Source organism: Argiope bruennichi, chromosome 3 (assembly GCF_947563725.1).
Source record: "Argiope bruennichi chromosome 3, qqArgBrue1.1, whole genome shotgun sequence".
NCBI classification, from domain to species: domain Eukaryota; kingdom Metazoa; phylum Arthropoda; class Arachnida; order Araneae; family Araneidae; genus Argiope; species Argiope bruennichi.
This window is the reverse complement of record NC_079153.1, coordinates 85,659,015-85,683,987: the sequence shown is the minus strand read 5'-3', so window position 1 is coordinate 85,683,987 and position 24,973 is coordinate 85,659,015. Positions and strand designations below refer to the sequence as shown.

At 28.3% G+C, this 24,973-nt stretch overlaps 1 protein-coding gene across 6 annotated transcripts in view; it reads right to left on the bottom strand.

The window, feature by feature from the left end:
* LOC129963348 (CUGBP Elav-like family member 4) overlaps window positions 1-24,973 on the bottom strand; it is a 542,668-nt gene that overhangs the window by 389,030 nt on the left and 128,665 nt on the right. For all 6 annotated transcript variants that reach the window (XM_056077669.1, XM_056077671.1, XM_056077674.1 and 3 more), the window contains exon 2: window positions 19,247-19,295. In XM_056077669.1, the coding sequence (XP_055933644.1) occupies window positions 19,247-19,295 (49 nt within the window). The remainder of the gene's footprint in view (window positions 1-19,246; window positions 19,296-24,973) is intronic.

Here is a 24,973-nt window from a genome sequence, read left to right as displayed (position 1 = left end):
AATTCCGAGATTTCTATGTATTCCTTTAAATAATGGTAAACAGTACCTATTCCTACACAAATAGACTTCAGGACCAAAGGGTTTCAGATTCGAAATCCTATGCATTATATTTGTGGATTTCATGTACTCTATATTTGACTATTAAGCTGTTATTTACTCTTGAAAGAGCAGAAGTTTAGTAAGTTTAGAAGCACAACTCACACAATGTGCTCATTATCTTGCTAAATTTTATAATAATAAATAAATAAACCTGGTTTTGACTCTAAGCTGCAAGTTTATCATACAATGCCGGTTCGTCCAATCAACTGTCTGCTTCTTAGTTGTCATAAAACGGTTTAATTTTCAAAGGATTTACTTGACTGTAAAATGCCATTGCATATAAAAGTCATGGAAAGTGAAAATTGATATAATTTCAATAGATTAATCTGGGCATAAAGCGGGAGTAATTGAGATCAGGAATATGGATAATTTGGTTAATAACAAAATGACCAATCATTTCAAGCACCAAATCCTACAAAAGGGAATAAATCCCAATTTATCCAATATTTGGATACTTTTGGAAGAGACAATCATATAACCGTTATTATGAAAAACCATCAAAGGAAGGGAAAACCAGCTGATTTCTCATTCTTATATTAATACGTCCGTTACTATGAATCATGCCTGTGATTCGGACCACTATCTTATAAGATGTGTACTTCTTTACAGTATCTGAATAGTAGTAGAGAAGGGAATATCTAATTAGATAGTAGATGTGAGTCACAGGTGATGCACAAGGTAAACAACGGGATAAAACAAAGTATAAACTAAACATAGGCGAGTTCTGTTGGCATCAAATTCTACACTGTATGCGAGTTTTTGCTATTATCCAAATATGGATGAATATATATGGATAAAACTGCGGAATCACTTCATAACCCGTGGTGTGCCCATATTATTATTGATTTAAACAGAAAAATAAAGTAATGTATTTGAATTTTGAAAAGAATTTGAGAAACAGAAATCTATATTACAATGGAATAAAGAATATTCCTGGTAAATTGGTTTATGTATATTTGGCAATAATATATCTGATGATCGAAGAGAAAATATATCCAATTCTGTGCTCATTGACTTAGTTTATCTGAATGCAGTTGTTATTCAATTTTTATTTCGAATTAATTAGTTTGATAATTAATCGAAACATCTCGAAAACACTTGAAAATTCCAAAAATAACTTTATTCCCCTTAAGAAGATACTAAATTAGGAAATAACTTATCTAATTACAAAAAAAAGTAATTGAAATTCCAGACACTCAGAATTGATTTAATTAGTATGGACTTTTATTACGTTTTGTGAGGAATAATGTTAAAGAGGTTGATAAAATCATGTACATGAACAAATTGAAAGCAAAACAATTTGGGAAAAGAATGTAGTGCATTCAATTTCTTATAAAATTCAAATTAAATAATTAAATTCATTAACTATTATTAATAGAAATCAATCTATTCCCACACAGGATACACTTTAAAATATTTTCTATTAATGTAATGGTGTTAAAATAAGATAAGAAACAACATGTTTTGCTGTATATTTCACAACTTTATTATAGATTTATTATATTATTAAAATTGGTAATTAACGCATGTAGTTAAATTGAAGACAGCTATTTTGTCACAAACCTAAAACTTTTATTGAAATATAACAGCGCTAATAATAAGGAAACACTGGTGATATAAATCATTCAAAAACTGGTTCATTCGTTGATGCAAAATATTTTGATTTGTGGTTCAGACGGAGAACTTAAATTTCATAATATATTAAGTTACTTTGATTTTTCACTAAAGAGAAAAGAAAATTAATTAGCAATTCATTATAATTCAAAATTGTCTAGAAAAGATATGAAATGAAACGAGTTAAAATTCAACTGTCTAACTTTCATATAATGAAAATCTGACATACAAGGTGTCTATAAGGATCATTTGAAGTTTAAAATATTTATTATAGACATAATCTGTAAAAAAATTAGGATATTAAATGTATTTGACTTTACCTTCTTGTACCATCTTAGAAGCCATCACAAACAACCACTCAGGAATTCAATATTGAATTGAATGAAAAAAAATTAAAGAAACTACCTAAAGGACAAATTAAATAGAAATCATGGGCCATTAATGATTCTAAAATGCGACTTAGGATTAAATTAAATAAACATTATGTATATAGTTGCTTAAGCTTTCTAATTCTTTTAAACTACTCTTTCTCTCAAGTTACAGCAATTTTAAATTACAAAGGAACTTAATAGTTTTTCCTTAAAATCCGAAACATTTAACACAATTTCCCAAGCTTTATTTTCCCATTCTCACTAAAACAGTAGTTCTAAATACGAAAAAGGCCTTACCATATTTAAAGCCAACTTATCCCAAATCCTTTTAAAGAGATTTTAAACTCTCGTGATCTTTAATTTCGCGGAAAACAAGAAAAAAAGGAGAGATACAGCACAAAGATAGTTCAGCATCCCTCGACACTAATATGCTGTTTTGGTGTGGTAGAATCTCTCTCTTTATATTGTCCAGTCACTTTAAATTACAACCGCCCAAGGTGACCGAGGAGCGCCTCAAATTGCTGCAGTTGGAAGTTTCAAAATGAGGCCGTGGACGCAATTAGACAGAGGAGATAAGCAAATTGAAACTACAATTGGAGGCGGCGCCTCAACCCGGTTGTCGCTTGTATGGGGGGTCGCCTCTAAAGTTAAGTCCCTTTCTTGGGGTGAAGGGACTGCATGAAGCATTATTGCTGACATATGTCTTAAAATAATGTTGGCATTGTTTTGCAATGTTGTAAAATAATTTGTTCTTTATTGTTGATACATGTCTTAAAAATTATGGGCATTGTTTTGCAATATTGTAAAATATTGTAAAAATTATGGCTGCCATATGTTTTAAAATATTTGAGCATTTTTTTGAAATGTAAAATACTGTACCTCTTATTGCACATATGTCTGAAAATATTATGGGCATTGTTTTGCAATATTAAAATATTGTGTGTTTAAAAAGTAATAAAGAGTAATTGGGATTTCTGTAGTAAGAGTATTTGTTAAAAGTAATTTTTCAGCATGTGCAGAGTGTTTATGAATTTATCGCTAAATTGAGAAAATTTGCGATTCATTAATTATATGAAAAATATTTGAAGAAATTCAATGAATTTTGTTATAGTAAGCAACAACAGCAGGAATTTTTATTTTAATCTATTAACATTTCTCTTTTTATTTCCATAATGATGGCATAGGTGTTTTCAGTCAATCAGATGCTATTCATTTAATGTAGAAGAAATCCGTTTGGTTCTTAAATACAGCAATAGAATCGGCTCGATGCAATCTTAGGAATTATTGGTATTTTTCTGCATGCATATTATTCATTTTTCAGTTGTTCGTCATTCTACAAAAATCAGGTACATGCATCCATTGATTAATGAATGGAAAATTAGTTGCTTATCAGATTTTTCATCATCGATTTAGCTGATTTTCTACAAAATTTTGGAGATAATTATAAGGGAATTAGATATAAGTTTCATGGTATAAATGGCTGCAAACGAATTAAACATAAGCGAATAATTGACACGCATATATTGAATAAATCCAGCCTACGTTTTACAGTGAAATGTTTAACAAAATTACGAATATATTCAAACATTAAATTAATATTTCTCTAAAAAGTTGAAAAGATTCACAATTTAAATTTGAAATTGCAATATAAAAATCTGAGTGTTAAAAAAATATTTCATCCTTCAGACTTAAAGATGGATGTACCCCAAGCAAAATTTGTTTTTAAATTTAGAATTCATATACAAAAAATATTTTTGATAGTTGAAATCTTTTGAAACTAAATATCGGTATTAAATTCTATATTGATACAAATTGCTCATAAATGGCGGTAAATACAGCAGTATATATTTCCATCTCGATGAAATAGCAAATGAAATGCGCATCTTTAAACACATAAAATGGTTAATACTTCCAATATCATCATTTCCATCCTTATTTTCCCGATTGAATTATTTTGAATTATTACTTAATTATTAATTGAATCGACAATTATATGAAATTTTTAAGGGCTTTTAAAAATTTAAACACTAAAGGTAATGCAGTATTTTTTTTATCAACATGTATTCTATTTTATCTTTTCTCAGAAAACAGAAATATTAAACCTTATATTTGTTACTATAAAAATGTAAATAATAAGAGCTAATTGTGGAAAAATACAAAAGAAAATAGCATATGTTTATATTCTGTATTAAAAAATGAGCTGTTTTTATAATTCTTTACGAAAAATAAAAGTCATAAATAACATCAAAATATTTAGAAAAATAAATAGTTATTTAAGACAAATAAAATTTTGGTGTAAATGTAAAGTACTAGCGAAGACTCAAAATTTGTTGTCAGTGAATCTAATCAAAACTGGATCAAATTTCTGTAAATGCATCATCAAAAATTATAAAAATAGTGTTAAAAATAAATAATCGAAGGAATAATAAACATAGAAAATTGTCTAAAATTTTAATTTTTTAATTCTAACCTTTTATAGACAAATAGAATACTACCAAATGTCAAAAAATATTTCTTTGGATACGTTTATTCTTCAGACAGATATAAAAAATGTTTCATTTACATTCTAAATTTCTACTTAGATATTTTAACCTAATTTCAGCATTTTTTCAAAATGCTGAAATTAAGTTAAAATGCTATGTCATTTACATTTTAAAATTCTCCATAGGCTTTAAATTTTTAAATAAAACTCTGCACTGTGTTTATCTGTTTATGTAACAGCATATATTGCTAGAATTTTACATACTTTAAGGGTTTATGTTTATTATTTTTCGCATTATGGATCTCGTACGTCATTATTACAAAGATTGTTTTGTTAATTGTTGGGTAAAACAAAGTAATCCTAGGTTTGTAGCAATAATTATAACTTAATTGAAGACAGAGAGGGAAAAAAGTAATTTAAATAAAGTATTTACTTTAAAGAAAACTGAATAAGTGATTTTATGTTGCATTGTAATTGAAACTGATAGCAACTGTAGCAACTAAACTGCAATAATTTATATGCAAATTATTCAATACATAATGTGCATCTTATGCATCTCACTTTATAATAATCATAATAAATCTTGCATCATATTCATTTCTGACAAAAAAAAAACACAACTATATCAATAAATAATGGACTTAATGAAATATTTTATAAAATTAGATATAATAAAATCTTTACAAACATAATAAAAAATAGCACAGAAATTTAAAAAAAAATTAAAATTTTTACATCCATTATACCCTTAAATGTAAAATATAAATAATTTTATGATTCGTCTAATTTACTGACTGACAAATATATCCGTATCTCCGAGCACATGATTCAATTAACACATTTATCATAATTTAATGAAAAAAAAATGTAGAGAATATAAACGTCTGGGAACATAAATTGAATATTTTCAATAGTTGAATCCTCATACATTTGATCAAATGAAAAGTGCATTAAGAAACCAAAAAAATTGGCATTATTATACAATATAAAATATTAAATTTAGGCACCTTAAAGTAAATGGGATGGGCTCCGCAAGTTCAACATTATTTAACTAATTTTAAATTAGTTATTTATAATTCAGGATGTTTCACCATTTAGCTGGAATGTTATTTGTAAATTACTAATTTTTTTATTCTAGATTTTACACAATTTTATGCTCGTTTCATATATATGCCTGATGTAAAACTTTTTTCAATGGCGAATTTCAGAAAATTTATTCCTAGTAAAACGAACTTATTACTTACTTTCTAGGAGAAAGGCTCGTAAACAATAGTATTTTGGGTATGAATGGAAAAGATTCTCATATATTATCCTGGTATACTTCTTTGTCGCAAAAACTCCTATAATACCGAACCAGAGATATTAGATTCTGGTCGACTTGTCTTTTGCGTCAAGAGCAGAAGACCATCGACAGTGGAAGGTGTGGTGAGAAACGCTTTTCATTGTGTGGGCGATCCCCCTACGGTCCATCAACTTCGATAACATCAGCCACTAACGCCACTGGTAGATTCGTCAGGGGCGCGCCAGTCCAAGCGCAAAGGGAACAGCCGTCGGGATACGTAAACTGGTGAGATAAGGCTAATAAAGCCGTTCCGAACTCTGAAGGATCGCGATGAAACAACAAGAGTTTAGCAGGCTTCACTGAATGCATAAGGTTCAGAGCAACACTGGCACAAAGATAAGCAGGACGGTGTCCTGCAAGGACATTCCGTATAACATTCTGATGATTTACGTGCTTTCTCTGCGCAGATGTAAATCATCAGAAACATGTTTTATCACTTACGAGTTAAGTGTGATGTAGGTATTGTGATCTTTTAGTTGGAAATTAAGCTTTGTTTTGGAGATAAACATTGGGCATTCTGACGATTTGTGTGATTATATGAGTCAAGGCTTCTACATATATATATAAATAGATTAAATTGCTGGAATTAAAAATGCTTAACTTGTAATTTTTGGAAAAAAAATCAGCAATTCTTATTCCTACACCTCTTCTAAGTGTAAAGAAAAAAGTGAGTGCTTTTATGAGTGAGTGTCTATCTATCTGCGCATGTCTTGGTGATCTACCAGCCACAACGTTTGACCTAAGGCTAGCAAATTTGGCATCATATATAACTTTAAGGGTGGAAATGTACAAAAATATTAATTTTACATCGTTTAAAGATTTAAAAAACATTGTTTCTCAACTATACCAATTTAATATTCAAGCAAAATGTTCCCAAATGTTGGAAATTCAAAAAAAAAATCCTGATTTCCAATAGTAGATTGCATTGTTGCCTTGAAATTCAAAATGTTTCCATTGTTTCAATAAATATTTATATTTATTAGCGAAATTGTCTTACACTTTTGAAAGACAAAGAAAAAGTATTCTGTTTAATATATGTGTAGTTAGAAAGACTAATAAAAAATAAAGTTACAATATCACGAAATTTAGAAGGCAGGTGAATCGGAGAGCACTATAATTTTATAGGACTGGCCACCATTCACAGATATATGTTCACAATAAACAGGACAGAAACAAAAAAATTAATGTCTATGTGGAATGGTGGACATTAAATTATATACAAATGATTTATTTGAAATGAGCTAGAATTAATATTTCCAGCCAATCAGCTATTCACCATAGGCGATTATTGTATAATACATCAATATATATTTTAATACTTCATTACAAAATTATTGTTTATAAAATTCAGAAGAGAAGTCGAAAATATTGTTTCTCGATTAACCGATATTCTGTTTAAATGTTTATTAAATTTTGTAAAAGTGGGTTAAAATAATCTTTATTTCACATAGAGCTAATTTTTAACGAAATGCACTAAAATAATTTAAGTCACTTATTTGCACATTATATACATAAATTATGCTTTTTTTTAATCAGAAGTCCTAGTGACAAAATTATAACACATAAAAGTTTGCATTTAAATACGATAAGATCATAAGAAAAATTTGGAATTAATTTTAATGTCATTAATATAATGTAAAAAAATGCTTTCAGTTTAATATAAATTGTTTGACTTCCAACTTAGGTACAATTAATTTCGTTTGTTTTGCAAGAAATACTTTTCATTTACATTTCTATTTTAATAAATATTTCCTTATTACTGTTACTCTTGTGAAAAAAGGTATTTACATTTGTTTGTTTTTTCCTTTATAAATTAAAATTAATGTTCCAAGCGTAAATATATTTAAATTCTTGTCGATACCTATGCATAAAAATATATTCTTCATAAAAGTAGGAATCTTTAATTTCTAATAAAATAACATAAAACAAAGCACGACAGATTGCTAAAGAATATATTTAATTAAGATATTTAAATTTTTCATCCATTTCTTTATAGAATTTAGTGCTCCATTTTTGAAATATCAATTTTGAATATTAATCGTCCATTGAATTCCCCAAAGAATTTTGATAAATGTCTCATTCGAAAATTGTCACATCACGTATCGCTACATTTTTCCAAAATCAAATTTTGAAAACTAGGTACACGTATACCCAACATCATCAAAGTAAGTGATGTTTAATGACATTAAATTTTATTCAAAACCAACTATCAAAGTACAGAACCAAATCTAATTAATGTCAGCATATTTAATGATTACTTATCATTCTGATGCATAAATGAATACATTTACATAAGCAAGACATACTTAAAGAAATCTCATGTGTCATGATTCGCCATTAAGGATTCTTAAAGCACCATCCATTTTATATTCTGAACATCAAAACAGGTTGGTATGATGATAAAATTTCTGTTTTGTGGCTGACAGAAAATGCTTTGCATACTCTTATTGAATATGCAAAACGCTTTTTGGCTCGTATTCTTCAGATTACACTTTTCCTCCAGATAATTCATTATTCAATTTTATTTCGTTTCATGTAGTGAAAGCTGTAAAGCTTAATTATGTGAAAATGGTAATATTTTGATTAATATCAACATTTCCTGATGAGAGGCATGTAATGAATTGAGAATGTGTAATATACCTTAATCACTTTATAGTGTATTTCAATTCATTAAACCCAATCGTTATAGCCATTATATTGAACAGTGCAATCTGTTTAAATGAAAGAGTATTTACCCAGTTGAAATTACATATTAGTCGAAATGCGGAGAATTATATGCATTTTAGAATTTCTAATATAGTCATACGAGGTTTGGAACTGTTTGCAATATTGTATGATCTTCAGCTAACAAAAAATGATAGATGCGTTGAGAAGTTGGTGGATAATAGAGGAAATATTGTGATTCAAGAGGTATTTACGTTCTTAATGAAAATTTTGAAATGAATTGATTCTATTATCATAACAGTGTAGATTCTAGAAGTTAGGAGGGAAAAGATATGTTTTATGTGGTAAAAGAGAGACAACGTGAAGTTAGAATTGATGATGTTAACCGGCATTATTGCTTTATATGTGTGACTATGGTGTCATGTGAATTGATTTCATACTCTTATTTATTCTTTAGATTTTAAATTTATAGATTAAATCTATAGGTTAGGATTGAAATCATTTATTAATTTGCAACTTGGATTCGAAGTTTTGAAAGAATTTTACTTTATACATAAGATTATAATTAAATAAAAAATATATAATGGAATTGTAATTCATATTTGATTCTAGAATCATTATAACATAGAAATAATATAATGTTTAGTGAGTGTGTTGCGACTTTCTACTGAACTTTTTAAATACACTATTCTTAATCTGCACAAACACAGATACACCACAGAATTTACAAAAAACACAAATATAAGTAAGTTAAAGTAAACAGTATGGTGGAGGGATTCCACCGTTTCCAACCGAAAGCATTCGGTGTTAGCGCAAGGGTTGCGCATAGAAAAAAACTCGATCTCAGGATGCAGGTCTCCAGTTCAACTGCTTGTCTGTAAACGCCACAAGGGGGCGCTCTCGCTCAAGCGGAAAAAATAGGTGCTACAAATGTTAATTTTTTTTCATTTAATGTTAATGTTAATTTTTCAGAAGTATAACATACATCTGCATGTTCTAGTAGTCCCCACATATATTTTCAATATTGTTTAATAAACTATATATGTATACTACTAGGTATTGTAGAATATTCAGAAACATGCTGTACTCATTTCCCAGCATTATTAATTTTTTTTCGGGAAGTAATAAATGAATCTCTTATGAATTATTTTAAATTGTTATTTTGTTAAAAGTCTCACGTTAAAGCAGTGAATCAATTTATTTAATAGAGCAGTTGAAGTGCTTATTAGAATAGTATGATGAGAAATTATCCTTAAAATAATATATTTGAAATAAACATGCAAGCACATACTCAGTTTCAGCGTAGTAGGGTAAAAGAACAATATAATATGTAAAAAAATGATTGATATGCACATACATCATCTAGTATGTTTCAACTTATATGAAAATTAAATAAGAGTTTACACATGTATAAAATTTGGGCCGAATCTTCATAAAAATAGTTTTTCCATTTTCTTGTATGATTCATAGATAGAAATATATCCAACAATTTAAAAAACATACAATTAATTTTTTTAAATTAAATTCTATAAAAATTGGAATCAGATTAAATTATTAGTCAAAATTTATATCAATTCAAATATATGCATATGCTAAGGATACAAAGATAAATATGTCTGAAGGAAATATATTTTAGAATATTAAAAAGCTATAAATGCCTCCAAATTAAATAACTATTGAATTTACGCATTTGAAATGCACCCAGTTTTTTTTATATATAAAATTCTATAAAAAAATTGGAATCAGATTAATTATTAGTCAAAATTTATATCAATTAAAATATATGCATGTGTTAAGGATATAAAGATAAATATGTCTGAAGAAAATATATTTTAAAATATTAAAAAGCTATAAATGCTCCCCAAATTAAATAACTATTGAGTTAACGCATTTGAAATGCACACAGTTACTTAATTTTGAATTCCATTTCATTGAACTAGTGGGATTAAAAAGACTTGTAATTATAGTAAAATATAAGGCCACATTTTTTGTTGTTGCTGGATTTAGCAGAATCAATTAATTCTGTTACATTAAATTTGTTGTAATTACAACTCATAACAATAATAATTAATTAATTGTGAGTATATATTCTTCATTTTTTTTATTTAAATAGAAGGAGCATGGAAGAGTATATAATTGTGAAAGGAAAAAGTTTGCTTTAATAGGTTTATTTATCTATATAATTTTACCAAAATTTAAGTATTAGTTTACAATTAAATGTCAAAAATGAAATTATTATATATAGGGGAAAATTTTCAGACTTCCAAGTGTTTGGTGAAATTTAACTTTACTCTGATAAATTTTATAATTCTATACAATCATTCCATATGTAACAGAGAATTCTTTGAATTGAAAAATGCAAAACTAATTTATTTCTGAAATCAAAAAAATCAAAATCAAAAGTGTTCTTTTGTTTCGATAACCTTCGAGCATATACATTTATCAAAAGGTATTAAAATATGTTATTGATTTCGAGACATTAGTTAAAAGAGATAAAATTGTAGCATTTTGAATTTTATATTAGACATTATGTTTCCAATGAATTATACAAGTCCTCAGTATTTAAAAAAAATTTAAATTTAAAAAAATAACTTCAGTTTTCAATAATTATATTTAATAAATAATTGAATTTATATTTCAAGTGTTTTCAGAGATTTATTTATTTAAATTTCCAGAGAAAATCCAAAATAACAATATTATACATTATTTAGCACATTAATACGAAACAAATATTAATAATAAAACAATTTAATGTAAATAAATTGTGAATAAATGAAATCAGCTAATGTTTGGCATGTGTTTAACTTACTTAAACAACTGAAAAATAAAACAAAATAATATACGTTGACAAACACGTACTAAAACACATGCACGAAAAAGAATGAGATTATCGAAAGAATATCATCGTTCTTGAAAAATATTTCAAAGCTACATCTTAAAAGATAATAGCTTTTTTAGCTCAAATTTATTGAATAATACTTAAGAATATCTTTTGAAATATTTATGTAAATTTCCGCTCCTGATGTTCAATATTCTATGATATTCCTATCATAATTTCCTCCTTTATTTTCACTGAATTTTGATTTGTGTTTATGTGTATTTATTGTCATACATTTCAGAAATGTAATGTTTCAGTATTATGTTTTCAATTAGAAATAAAAATAAATTTAGCAAGATATGAGAAAATAAATTTTAGATCAAATGATGAAATAGGACGTTAATTTGAAGAAACAAATACCGAAATAGATTATCAATTGTATACAGCAAGATAAACAATTCTTAGTAAAACATTGTCTATGCTTGCAATACGTATATTACAAAATTTATTACAAGTATATTGCAATACGTTTGTTTAGAATCATTTGTACAAAATTATGTCTACAACATATTTTAAAAAAATCTTAATTAATTCGGTAACCGTATTTATCATTTTCTATTCCTGAACTGGAATTCTTGTTTCTCGAGGATTTGAAGCTCTTATGAGCATATGCATTCATATGATCATAAATATTCATTCAACTATATGCATATGATTCAATATTTTAGTGAATTTTGATAAAATTTATTACAGTTTGTGACAGCCCAGTTTGCTGTCAATGACATTCCTAATTTAATGACTGACATAAAATCGAGTCATAGTTTGGCAGTTTCTTCTCCGAGGAAGCATTAATTTATAGAGCAATCTGTAAGTGTAATCTCGCAATAAAAATGAAATCTATAATATAAATGATGAAAATTTTTTCACCTGTTTGTATATTTTAAATTAACGTGTTTAGACTGTTTAAGGCGCAATTCTAATTATTTTGGATAATCAGCCTAATTTTAAGCTTTGTTTCAAAAAGGAGTATTATAAAAATGGGGCTGATTCGTATAATTAATCTTCAATAACATATAGAGATAAAGAAAAATAAAACATTTAAAGTTGTAAAATTTAAGAATTTTGATTGAATGAGCCTGAATCTTAATTTTAACTGCTGTGAATATTTCAAACTGAGGTATCCACTCTGAATAACATTCAATACCTAGGTCATTTCAAATAATCAGTATAATTTTCATATCAGTTTCAAAATACTGAATTTTGTAAAGATGAAACTGATTCTTACAAATTGCCCTTAATTACATGTAGAAATTAATAAACATAGTTCTGTAGAACTATTTAAAGCAATTTAAATCAAGAATTCTGTAAACTTAATTGGAGTCTTAAAAAAATCGTCTCAAGGGCCATCACAGACACATGACACATATATTGGGGCATGTCACTACTCTTTCATTTATCTGTTAAGTGTTTCATTATGTTATTGAGTCATATCTTGCTATATTTTGTTGCGACTTTTTCTTCTTTGTCAAAAACATTAATGAACCCCACAGTTAAAATGGATCAGTTCATTTGAAATATATCACGTGAATACGAATTATTTAGAAAAGTATCATATACATATTTCTTGAAAGTAGCGAAAATTTTGGAACAGATATATTAAAAAAATATATTGGAATCGATATATTAAAAATATAACAATTGACTTATTACATTTAACGCCCATGCATGTATTAGCATTGGTAATAATAACATTTTTCCGATTTATATGATGATAGGAGTTGCTACAATATATTTTTAAGAAAATATATAATAAAAATTATTTTTTTATTAAAGGAGATCTCTGATATAAAAGAGAACCAGTCTAAGAAACCCAATTTTAAATTATGATATTTTGTAATAATTTATTCAGAACAAAGAATAAAACTCTAAAAGGAATCTAAACTTTAGACTAGAACGACTATTAACGCACTTACACCACTTTCCCTCAATGACTATTTGATAATTAACTTAAAGGAAAAGGTCTTAAAAAATGACAGACACTGATAGAGCCACAGGGTTTATAAGAATGACGTACGAAGCAAGTCGGGCGGGCTTAAAAAAGATAATCTAAGAACGGTTGCTATAAATGCCCTTTATAGACACTATTTTAAGAGTTCTCCAAGGGAACGGAGGCAATGTTACTCGCAGGTTATAAAGGCAACTCGAAGCTAACGGTTATTGGGTTTTTGTGTGCAGAATACTAAGTGCTTCTTTAGGTTGTGACGAGATAGCAAAAAGAACAACACATCATAAATAAAATGGTGTCGAGGTGATAGAGATATAAAGTTGGCCGACGATGAGAATTGATTTTGTAAGAGAGGGTAAAAAAAATGACGTCTAAGATTAGAAAAGTATCCAGCTGTAAAAGTATTAAGCGATATGGTAAGAAAAAAGAGAGATTAGTTATTGTTAAGAAATGGCTGTTAGAACGGGTGGTATCAGATTTAATATACTGCGTGGACTAATGGGGTGCCTTTTGGGATCAGGCAAGATTGGAGAATTTATATCTTCTTTTGTATACTTATAATAAAAAATAATAGATCTTTGAAATGGTGGTGATTGAATAATAGAGTCAAAATGTGTCTTGCTGATTTATAAATAATAAGAGTAAAAAATATTTTTAGTATCTAGAATTTTTTAACTGATTTTAACAATAACTGAGGGCTATTATGAAAACAGTTTTTCCATCCATTAACTTTAATTTTGCAAATTAAATATAATAAAATCATAAAATATTTAAAAATGTAAAGAGCAAGTACACATAAGAAAATGAAGAGAAAAAGAACGAATATTGATATTTGTTTCCACAGGAAGTCCTACAGCGAATATAAAATTATGATACTACAACTTAGGTCATGGAAATCCCTGGACATCAACGGACAATTTAGGGATTTTTAAAAGGTTTTGTATTACCTTGGTCAACAAAGTAGCTTCAGCAAAGCAGCTACCATTTAAATATTTTTATTTCTTGCGCTAGTGTTATCTCAATATTAAACAATATTTTTCGGGTAAGTAAAAGATGAATACAGTTGCTGGAGAAAGAAATATCAGTACTGAATTTTAATCAGACGTGATAGATTTATCTTGCCTGTGCTGATTATATAATTAAGGTTAATCAAACATCATAAAGAAAAATTCTTGATCTTGACAAACCTTGCTTTAAATAAATGTTTGAAATAAGTAGAAACAAATATATAACTGCAGTTTTTTCATCTAGTTAGAGTACTCATAGAAGATCTTATTTTGAGATTTCTGGTGATTAGACACAGCGAAAAGCGGCTATCTTATTTAAAGACTTGACGTCAGAAACTTTCGGGACTGCCATAAGACTAAAATATATTTTATGAATTTGAAATATAGCAAGGAATTATTTAACAACAATTTTGACAACTTTAGAAACCTCGATTATAACATGAACATATTGATATCTCTACCATTTGAAGAGTTTTGGATAATTGGTTTCACCAGGACATAAAGAAATTGGAGAGTCAATAACAAGGCAGATGAAGCACTGTTTTGTTGGCATTGTTACAGCTAAAAATCTACAAAAAGATTGTGTAAACGAAGTTTACTCAAAAATCCCAAATGAAAGAAATTTTTGACATGAAATAAAATAAACTCTTGTTTTGCTTTTATTTGATTACTTTTATTTCTAATTCTTAATTAAGTTAATATACATGCACAGGAACCTTTTGTCGTTTTATTTTGTTTGTTAAAGTTTTGTAAATAATTTTGAAACAATTCTATTTAAAATCAGTAATACCATCATACTATTTTACTAACAAATGTTGAAAACTCAAAACTAATTTCATATTTAATTCAACATGTGAAATACATATAAACAAAGTCTAAAAAACTCTTCGGCACCCAAATGTTTGTTCCCGCTAGAAACACGTTACTCTGACTTGACAAACCCAATCTGACACCAAAACATGCAATTTGCGAGAATTTGAGGGAATAACGAACAAGTGCATTGAATTAGAAAAAAAGATTTTACAACAAAAAGATGTAAGAAAGGGAAATATATTTTTCTGAAGAAGGCAAAAAATGATGCGTTTGAAGATTATAAAGTATCCAGATTAAAATATATTGATAGATATGGTAAGGCGGAGAGTATAGTTATTGAAAAGAAATGACAAATAATTCTGGAATAAGGAAATGAATAAATAATAAATGAGTATATAAGCAAGTAATATGATAGTTCACATGTGATTGATAATTTAAATTTTGAAAAAGTTGTAATTTAGAAGAGATTAAATAATGAATAAGTATGTGAATAACTAAATAAGAGCGTGGGAAACTCTACATTTGCCCAACTACATTTGATAAAAATATAACTACTTGATAAACGAATTAAAATGTAAGCCATTATTTGCTGTTTATATCGGCATATTTCTTACAAGAACTGTTCGAGTAAATGATAGTAAGATACGATTAAACAATAAACAAACATCTGAAAAATAGCATATGCATTTGTAAATCATAATAAATTAGCTATGATTAAATATTATATGTGAAAAAAATGTAAAATGCATTAAAAATTAACATCGCGATTATGTCAGGGAAGATACTAAATTGTTTAATTTATATATGTATGTATGCCTTATCTATGAATTTTATTAATTGTAAAATTCGATGATAAAATTAAATCAAATTTAAGTTAAAAATAATGCCACTATATGACAATACAACTAACCACTATATGTCATTGTTCTAAAACAGTTTCTCATTTTAAATAGAATAATATATCCATTTCATAATGAATCAAAATTTAGATTACATAAGGGTCATAAGGCTAGACATAAGTCCCTAAAAAGTTTATAAATGACTTTTTTAACTTCATAAATTGCACATTTAAATTATTTTTCAGTCAGAATTATTTTCATTATTCTTCATTCATGGTTTTTGATAATGTGCATCATTTTAACATTCGAATTATACATACATGTACAAAATGTTTCTGAATACATGGGCCATAATTTGAGGGTAGATAAAAGGCATGTAAAGAAAAGAAATGTATATCAATATGCGATCGAAAATGAAAAGTTTGGATAGAATAAGTAAGTGGAAGTGCTAGCAAGGCGGAAAAATGTAGTAAAAACGAAATTCCAAGTGATCTGATGAGAATCTCGCAGCCAAACTTTCAGTTACTGCTGCAACTGTTCATGGCTCTGCAACTGAGCAAGCATTTTCGAAAGAGTATGTCGATCACTAGCTATACGCTACCAGACATTTATCAGTATTGGTGGTGGTACATTCTTGCATTTATTGCAATAATATGCAAAAAAACGTTTTCTTTTCCCTCGACTTTTTTGCTTTTTTCAATCCCTAATTGCTATACAAAAAAATGCTTCTTTATACGTATTTAACCTATCCTTAAAGTTTGGTTATTATTATAATATTCCATATTAATATTTGTATATTAAAAAATTCCAAAATTACCGAGATATATCAAGAATACTTTGCTTGATAATGAACATAATTTTTATTATTCGAAATATACTTGTATGGTTTTTTTATTTGTATTTTGAATAGTTCTTTATATTTGTCCATGCTTCTCCAATTGTATTATATTAGTTACTCTGTGTTTCCGTTATTATGTGAACAATTTTGCTTCATTTTTTTGTTTATATTTGTGTATTATCTTGTTTCTCTCATTTTGATTTGTATTTTTACCTGCGTCCTTTATATTTGAAATGTCTACCACAATCAATTGTGTTCTGGCTTACATTTGTAAACCTTGTGGTATACTTGCTGACACATAAAGAGTTTATGCCTCGAGAATTAAAAAAAAATGTCCTTTATCATAACAATTTTTGAAACTTACAACGTTATAAACAATGAAAATTCATGTATGTGATGAAAACATTTGCCTTCCTGTTTGTGTAAAACCTCTGAAGATTTAAAAAAATTTTCCTTCATCTAATTCCGTCGTCTTCACTTGTATTTTCCATTCGGGAGAAAAATAATGTTTCTCGACAAATTCCACTGAAAGAGTATTGCGCGACGTGTGTATGCATTTGCAAATTACAGTCAAACACGCATTTTGAGAAACAGCAACAGTAGAAACAATAAGAAAGTAGAGAAAAAAACATAAGGAAAAATTCTGAAAAAATGGCAAAATGCCGGTAAAAAAAAATCCAGTTCTTACTCTCAAACACAGTTTGTTAAACAATTCTAAGAATGTGAAGTGAACAGCGGAGGAAAGGTTTTCCCGCGTCTCAAAAGATAAAAAGAAAAAGAAACAAGAAGAATGTTCTTTTTCAAAAAGAACGGAAAAGGAAAGATAAGTGACAAATTAAAATTTTATTCGCACGATGGCATTTTAATTTGGAGTGCTACTCGCATTAAAATGTCTCGGGTTCTTCGCGAACGACGTCTAAAGTGAGCTAAATTAAAATGTTGCAAAAATGTGTCTCGACCACTTTAAGGGAAAAATGGAACCGGAAGAAGAGAAATAAAATATATTTAGAATGAAAGGGAGTCAGTAAAAGAAGTTTGGGTAAGAATTAAGCTTTAAATTTAAGTAAAATTTTTCTTGGAATTCCCCGAAAAGTTTTTTGTGATAAGTCTCAAGTTTACAATTAAAATTATGCGTCATGTCTTTGAAATTAAAAGTTGCATAACAATTTAAATAGTGATGTGTCTTTTCATATATATATATACATATATAAAATGGAGTAATGGAGTAATTTTTTTTATGTATCCTATTTTCATATCCATTTAAATATTTACAAGCATATTTCTAATTCAAAGAAAAGAATAACTTAGAATGGATTTAATGTCATTTGTCAAATGACAAATATTGCAATTTTATATTATATTTGCCTCCTAATGCTGTGAAAAAATGATTTTTTTTTACATATTCACGCTTTTGAAATAATTTTATCTAACATTCACTCAAACAGTGTTATTCTACTAATTGGTATAAACATGAGCTATATTTCTCAAAATAGTTTAGCGTAAATATATTGTTAATAGTAAATATATTGTTTTTATTAAATCTTCTCATTAAAAATTCGCGAACGAGTGCCAACGATCTTTTCAAACAAAAATAATTGCTTATCTCCCATAAGCTTATTAAATAATAAATGAAAAATATACTGTTTAGCTATAAAATTAGTTGAATTTTAGGAATAAAAATCATTGACACTCTCAGAATGTTTTAAAATAATATATAAATAGTTCAAAAATTGAATTTCAAAGATGTTGACTTCATGGGTAATTATATTAGTTTTACTGAATCAGTAATTAAAAATTCACTAGTATAATAATCAAGAGCACTTCAAACACTAATAACAATATATCACCAATAAGCATAATAAATAAATAATGAAACGTATACTGATTAGCTACAAAATTAGCCGAATCTTTTTTTAAATAAAAGTTCTTGAAAATTTTGTTATGTATTTAAAGAATATATAAACATTCAAAAAATTATATTGATTTTAAACAAAGCTTTGATGACATGTTCGTGCATTTTAAATGATGTTATCTGAGATCATACAAATCGTTTTTTTATAAGTATAGAATGCATTCCTGAAAAACATTGATGTACTTAGTAATTGCGAAATTATTAGATTTAATAAATAATATAATTAAAAATTCACATATATTACAATCAACATGGTTTTCAAAAAGAAGTAATTGCTTATAGGCCAACAAATTTGTAAATAATCAATTTAAAATGAATTGATTAATTTTAAAATTTTTTTTTGAATTTTATAAATAAAAATGGCTGAAAATTTCAACATGTTTTCATAGAGTACAGAAATATCTGAAAAATCTCTTATGATTCGTGGAAAATAATTACTTACCTCCTCTATTCTCGCTATCGGCAGGCTTCACTTGGATTGGACGGTTCATCTGGAATAAAAAAATAAAAATAAATATATGCATTGTCGGTAAAAATATAAATAAATGTATGCATTTCTAAACTTGGAAGATTTGCATTGTCCGAAAAAAGATAAATAAATATATGCATTTGAATATTTGAAAGATCTATTTTTCAGCATTATTCAGTAAATTCATTTGCGTTACTAAATAGTAAATTTTTTACATGGCATCATTACCTATAACTAAAATTCGTTAATATTTTAAAAAATGGTGAAATGTATTAATGGTCTCAAATATATGCAGGTTATTCATAAATTTTTCTCAGTTGTTTGGTTTTAATGTCTTCTTACGCTAAATTGCTCAAAACTGCTTTTTGTTGTATAGCACTTCTTTACTTAAAAAGATATTCATTATAAATAAATATTTCACATTCTCATAAAATAGCGATTGATAAAATAAATGAAGTCTTAACAATAATAACTTATTAGTAAAATAGAAATAATAGTGTTTTTTTTTCACATTTTAAAGGATAAAAGTTTATAAAATATTATTTTTGACATCTTATACTGCTTTACTCGTCTGTTATTCTTGCATTTATTGCCAATGAAAGCTATGTATGAAATAAGTCACCTTTTAAAAATAATTGATTTGTTGAATGAAAGAAAGTGCAATCTTCTTTTTAATTTAAGGGTAAATATTTATAAAATAATATTTTTATCGTTTACTTTTATGCTCTCTGTCCTCGTTTATATGATCGCTTCTTGATGGATTGACTAACATTGAAAATTATTTAAAACGATGCGATATTGCCAATCTGCATAAAAGATTTCAGGTCCCTCGTTGTACTTGCATGTTAATGTTTACATTCAATTTACATCATTTTCTTGACTTTGTACTAAATCTATATCAAAGGAGTATTTAATAGGAATTTGTGAATCTAATATTTAGTCAAATTCTCTGTATTTGAAAGGGTTAAGAAATAGTAGAAAGCAAGAGACAAAATACAATAATTTGTCCATATTTTATAACATCTTTTTAATGAAAATTTATTTGCAGGCAATATTAATTTTCATTGAGATATTTATCACTGCTTGATTTGTGGCTCCAAAAATAAATCAATTGCGTCAGATTCAGCACAAATTCCTTTACTTTATCCAGTAGCATTATTTATTGATGTAATTTCATTGGTAATATGCCTCACTATTTATCTCTACCGTGCCATAATTTAACGTTAAATGTTATCATATCGCCGTTACTTCCTAACGATATTGAAACATTCAACAAATGCAGTAATAACTGGAACAAGAAATCTCATCAATCATCTTCCTCGGGCCATTTTTTACTTCCTATTAGCATCATCCTTCCATTGATTGTTTTCTATTTACGGAATAGCACACACCGTCCATTACTCAACACGCAAACCCCCGTCAATTAGGATCTTCGCACATTAAACATGCTTATAGGATTCCAAACCTTTCCTATTTAGCGTCCAGACTGAGCGTTCTTTCAGTGGGATTCCCAAACAAATTACTGTCGTTAGCCAACTAGAGCCTAATGAACTAAGAAGCAAGAATACCCGGAGAAGTGCAAACCCTGAATTTGAATGCTATTAAATTCGGCGGTGCGATCACTTATCCGGGTGAGGAGTGGGTAAAAATTTCTTCGTCCGTAAAAGAGAGGAAGAAAACCTAAATTACGCCCATAATTCACTCTTGACGTTTTTTCGATGTTTTCAACCCTCTAACCCTATGCTCCAGCGCTTTCTACCATCTTCCCTACCCCCCCTCCCTCTTTTGGAAATGTGCAACAGCCCAAGAATTTTTGCACCCAAAAGCCGATGGTGCAAACCTTTGAAAAGCAAACATTTATTACAAGTTTCCTTCTAGCCACCAAAATTTTTTGTTGATGTTGCGGTTGTTGCGAAACATCTGGTGGCAACAAAACAATGCGGCTGGCTGGCTGCTAGAGTTGGGTTGAAGTGGCTGTTGCTTGTTTCATTATCATTTTTTTTCATTCTTTTTTTATTGTTGTTAACCGATGCGCCGTACTTGAAGTGATATCTTCCGTTGCCAAGTGTTAAATAGAAGGCATGATTAATTGGTTGTTGCTGCAATATTTTACTGGCAACTTGTTTCGCATTTATTAGCCTCTTGAATTAGTACTAGAGAGAAGATTCAGAATTTCATGACATATCCTAAATTGATCACCAGTTACGACAAAAAAAATGAAGATTAATAATTGCGAAGGTTAAATGAAAACTTTCTCATAAAAAGACATTTAGGTAAAAAGATAATTTTGGGAAAATTATGGAAATTGTTCCAAGGAGAATAATGTTCAAGTTCTTTTATTATGTTAACATTAAGAAATAAATTTTGTTGCAAGTCGGGTGAAATACTGAGTACGAATTAATGAAAAATTATGTTTTTCCAATGGCATTTAATTAACAATAAAATTAGAAGATATATTTTGGACAGGTTACACTTTTGTATGATTAAGTGGTTCTCTTAAGAATTGAATAAAGCAAAGTAAGCATAAATCATTTTTTATTTAGATTTTAATTCAATAAGAGTAACAGTATTAAGTTGAAAAGTTGTAGTTCCCTTAAAGCGAAACAAAAATAGACAATTGATACTTCGGCCTTTCCATATTGCAACTTTTTGAACTTTCTAATCTAGAAACAATTATTCACTTTTTTCATAAGAAAATTGCATGTTCAAATTTTGAAATGGATATACTTTAGATTGCAAAATTATATTCCAAACTTTTTTCCATTTACCTCTCAGTATTCTGCGATTAGATTTACTCTTCAACCGATACTACCTTTGAATAGATTTCGTTTAAATTTCGACAGAAATCTAGAAATATGATTTTAAAATAACATGCAAAACTTCATCAATAAAACTCATTTTGTAATTACGTATTTATAGACTGATAAATAGACATAATTTCAAAAATGCGTCTTTCAGATTTAAGAAGATTGTAAAATATGAAAAATCGTCTAAATTTAGAGTTTGAAATTTTTTTTTAGAATTACAATATATATTTTTTGTACATTATGCATTTGAGAAAATTGGTAAAGCATATCTGGCAGGAGCATATCTTAGATGATTTAACTATAGAAATAAAATTGCGACTGGATGAAACTTTTCACCCTCATCAAGAAGATTAAATCTGCTTTTCTAATTTACTAAATATTTAACAAGCAAAACACCATTTTCAGTGATTTCAGTACCATGTCGCGGTGTTCAGTTTCTAAATTTCATATGTAAAAATTGATGGATTCTTCAGATAGGTAAGACATTATTACCGATTTAATATATTCAAGTGGATTAAAAAACACTCTGCATGCTTGATTAGAAGCTTGTAATTTCAAATGAAAAGCTAAAATTGTATTATACGGCTTCAGTATTATCAAAGGTTGATAGATGAATCCAGCTGTTAGTTAAATTCATGCTAACCAATATTTCAGGGTCCAGACAAAGATTTATTATAATGACAAGAAAATTGTCTTAAACACATACTTGTTATGATCTCAACATCGATATATTTCGCATTTGCTAACAGTATTATGATATAATATTAGTTTTACCTTCAAATAAAATTTACATGAAATGATGGTGAAGGAAAATGAAACATGAATTACTAAAAACAAAAGAAAAGAATTAAAAATAAAAAAGAATGAAATCAAAATACATTGTCACAAATAATTATCAAGAAAGTTTTCATCAAGCATACTTTCCATCTAAATCGTTTTTAATTTTATTGTGCCATAACTAACTAAACTAGTACTTTTATAGAACCTGCCAGAACGTACATTGGCCACATTTTCATAAAAAAAAAAAAAAAATCGTTTGAAGAAGGTTATATGATTTTCCAAAATCCAACTAATAACTTTTTGTTCACAGATAACCAACGCAAAATTTAATATCTCTGTGATAAAACATACCATTTTATTCAAATAAAAAAACTCTCTCCCGCAATACGTTTTTTATGCATAGGAAAACTTTACTACCAAATATCGATTAACTCAACCTTTCCATTTTATTCCTTTCTCATAGGACACATTCCGCGACGCGATATCAAATATTTGATTTCTTTTATGATATCCTATAAAGTCCCGTCCCGCTCTGGTATTATTATTATTATACTTTTTTCAGCCTTTCTTCCTGCCGTCTTTCTTATTATTACGACTCTCCTCTTATCTGTTCATGGCTTGCATTTCTGTGCGCTGGCTAATGCATTCAGTGTCATGTGCGCACTACCTGATCCAACAAACACGGCGTGAACTGATATTCTCATCTTCGCATATAGATACAAATCTATCTGTCAACCCCTATTTGCATATTGCATGGTCGGCATTTCTCGCAGCATGGAAATATGCTACATTTTATGTCGTCACACACGCGCTCACTCTATGTCTCCCTCTCTCTCCCGACTTAAATCTTCTTTCTCTTGCTGCCTGCGCGACCTCCCTCTGTCATTTCTAAATTTTAATAAATATTTATAACGTTCTGTCTTTCCTGCGCAGTGTGCTGTGTTACTCCTTTATCTCTTCGCATTCATATCTCAGATGTATAATTCATTCTTCCAGGGATTCTTTTCGCCATTTATGCATTCATATTCTTTAGCCTTGCTCGGAATTGGAAACTGTATATGCTCGCGACCGGAATTGTTTTAATAATGGAGACATTCAATGTGCTTTTAGAAGTGGAAGGAGGAGGTTATCCTTCTCCCAGAGGAATTGCTTTATAGGACAAAACAAAATGGGATATGAGTTACTGCTATGCTAGAGGGTAACTTTTAGGTTTTCTAAAAGCAGACGACCAACTTTTCATCGGATGGTTAACAACCTAATGGGCGGCATGCCGCTTGGGAATTTTACATGAGGAGTTTGCAAATTTAAAGCAACCATTTGCCATACAAGTAAAATACAAGATAATTACAGAATAATCACTGCGTTTTAATCCACTGTTTTCTAAAAATTTACTATGGATAAAAAGAGACATAATGCATTATAAAAACATGCATTTTGCAATGTTTTTAAATAGTTACAATATTTCTAATGTCTTGTTTTCGTAAACAATATATATTTGTAAGGTATACCAATTCTACCCAGAGATCTTGCTGCGTGTAATTACTTTGTTCGTTAAAACACTATGATAGTTCTGATATTCTTTCAACTCAACTGTCAATGGCGGAGAGCATGCCTTCTCTTTAATGTAACTCTAAATGAAAACATTGCAAATAGTAAACAATGGAAGCTCGTGGTTGCCAGTACAGATGTTTCTATTGTTCATAGTCATATCTACCAAATAAGAGCATCTTCATTCAAACATATATCGTCTTTCAAATCTTATCATGAGAGGACACCACAAAAATGGGGATAAGAAGCTTCCGGTATGGTTATCGTTTCCCTTGGGGAATAGAAAAGTTTGGGTTGAATTGCCATCACTCCGATGAAGGGACGTACCTCTTAGAGGAGGAGCTGTTTAGCAAAAGTTGATAGCTATTAAGACTAAATCATAGTTAATGTTATCATGACGGTGGTTATCATTCATTATGCAATATTTCCTATGCAATAGAAAGTTAAAAATAGTCCAATTTTGAGGTTACATTTCATTTCTCATTTAAGTATTAGAGTGAGAAGGTCCATGCAGTGCATTTATTGACTTATTTGAAGAAAAGTGGATATACGAATATAATATTAG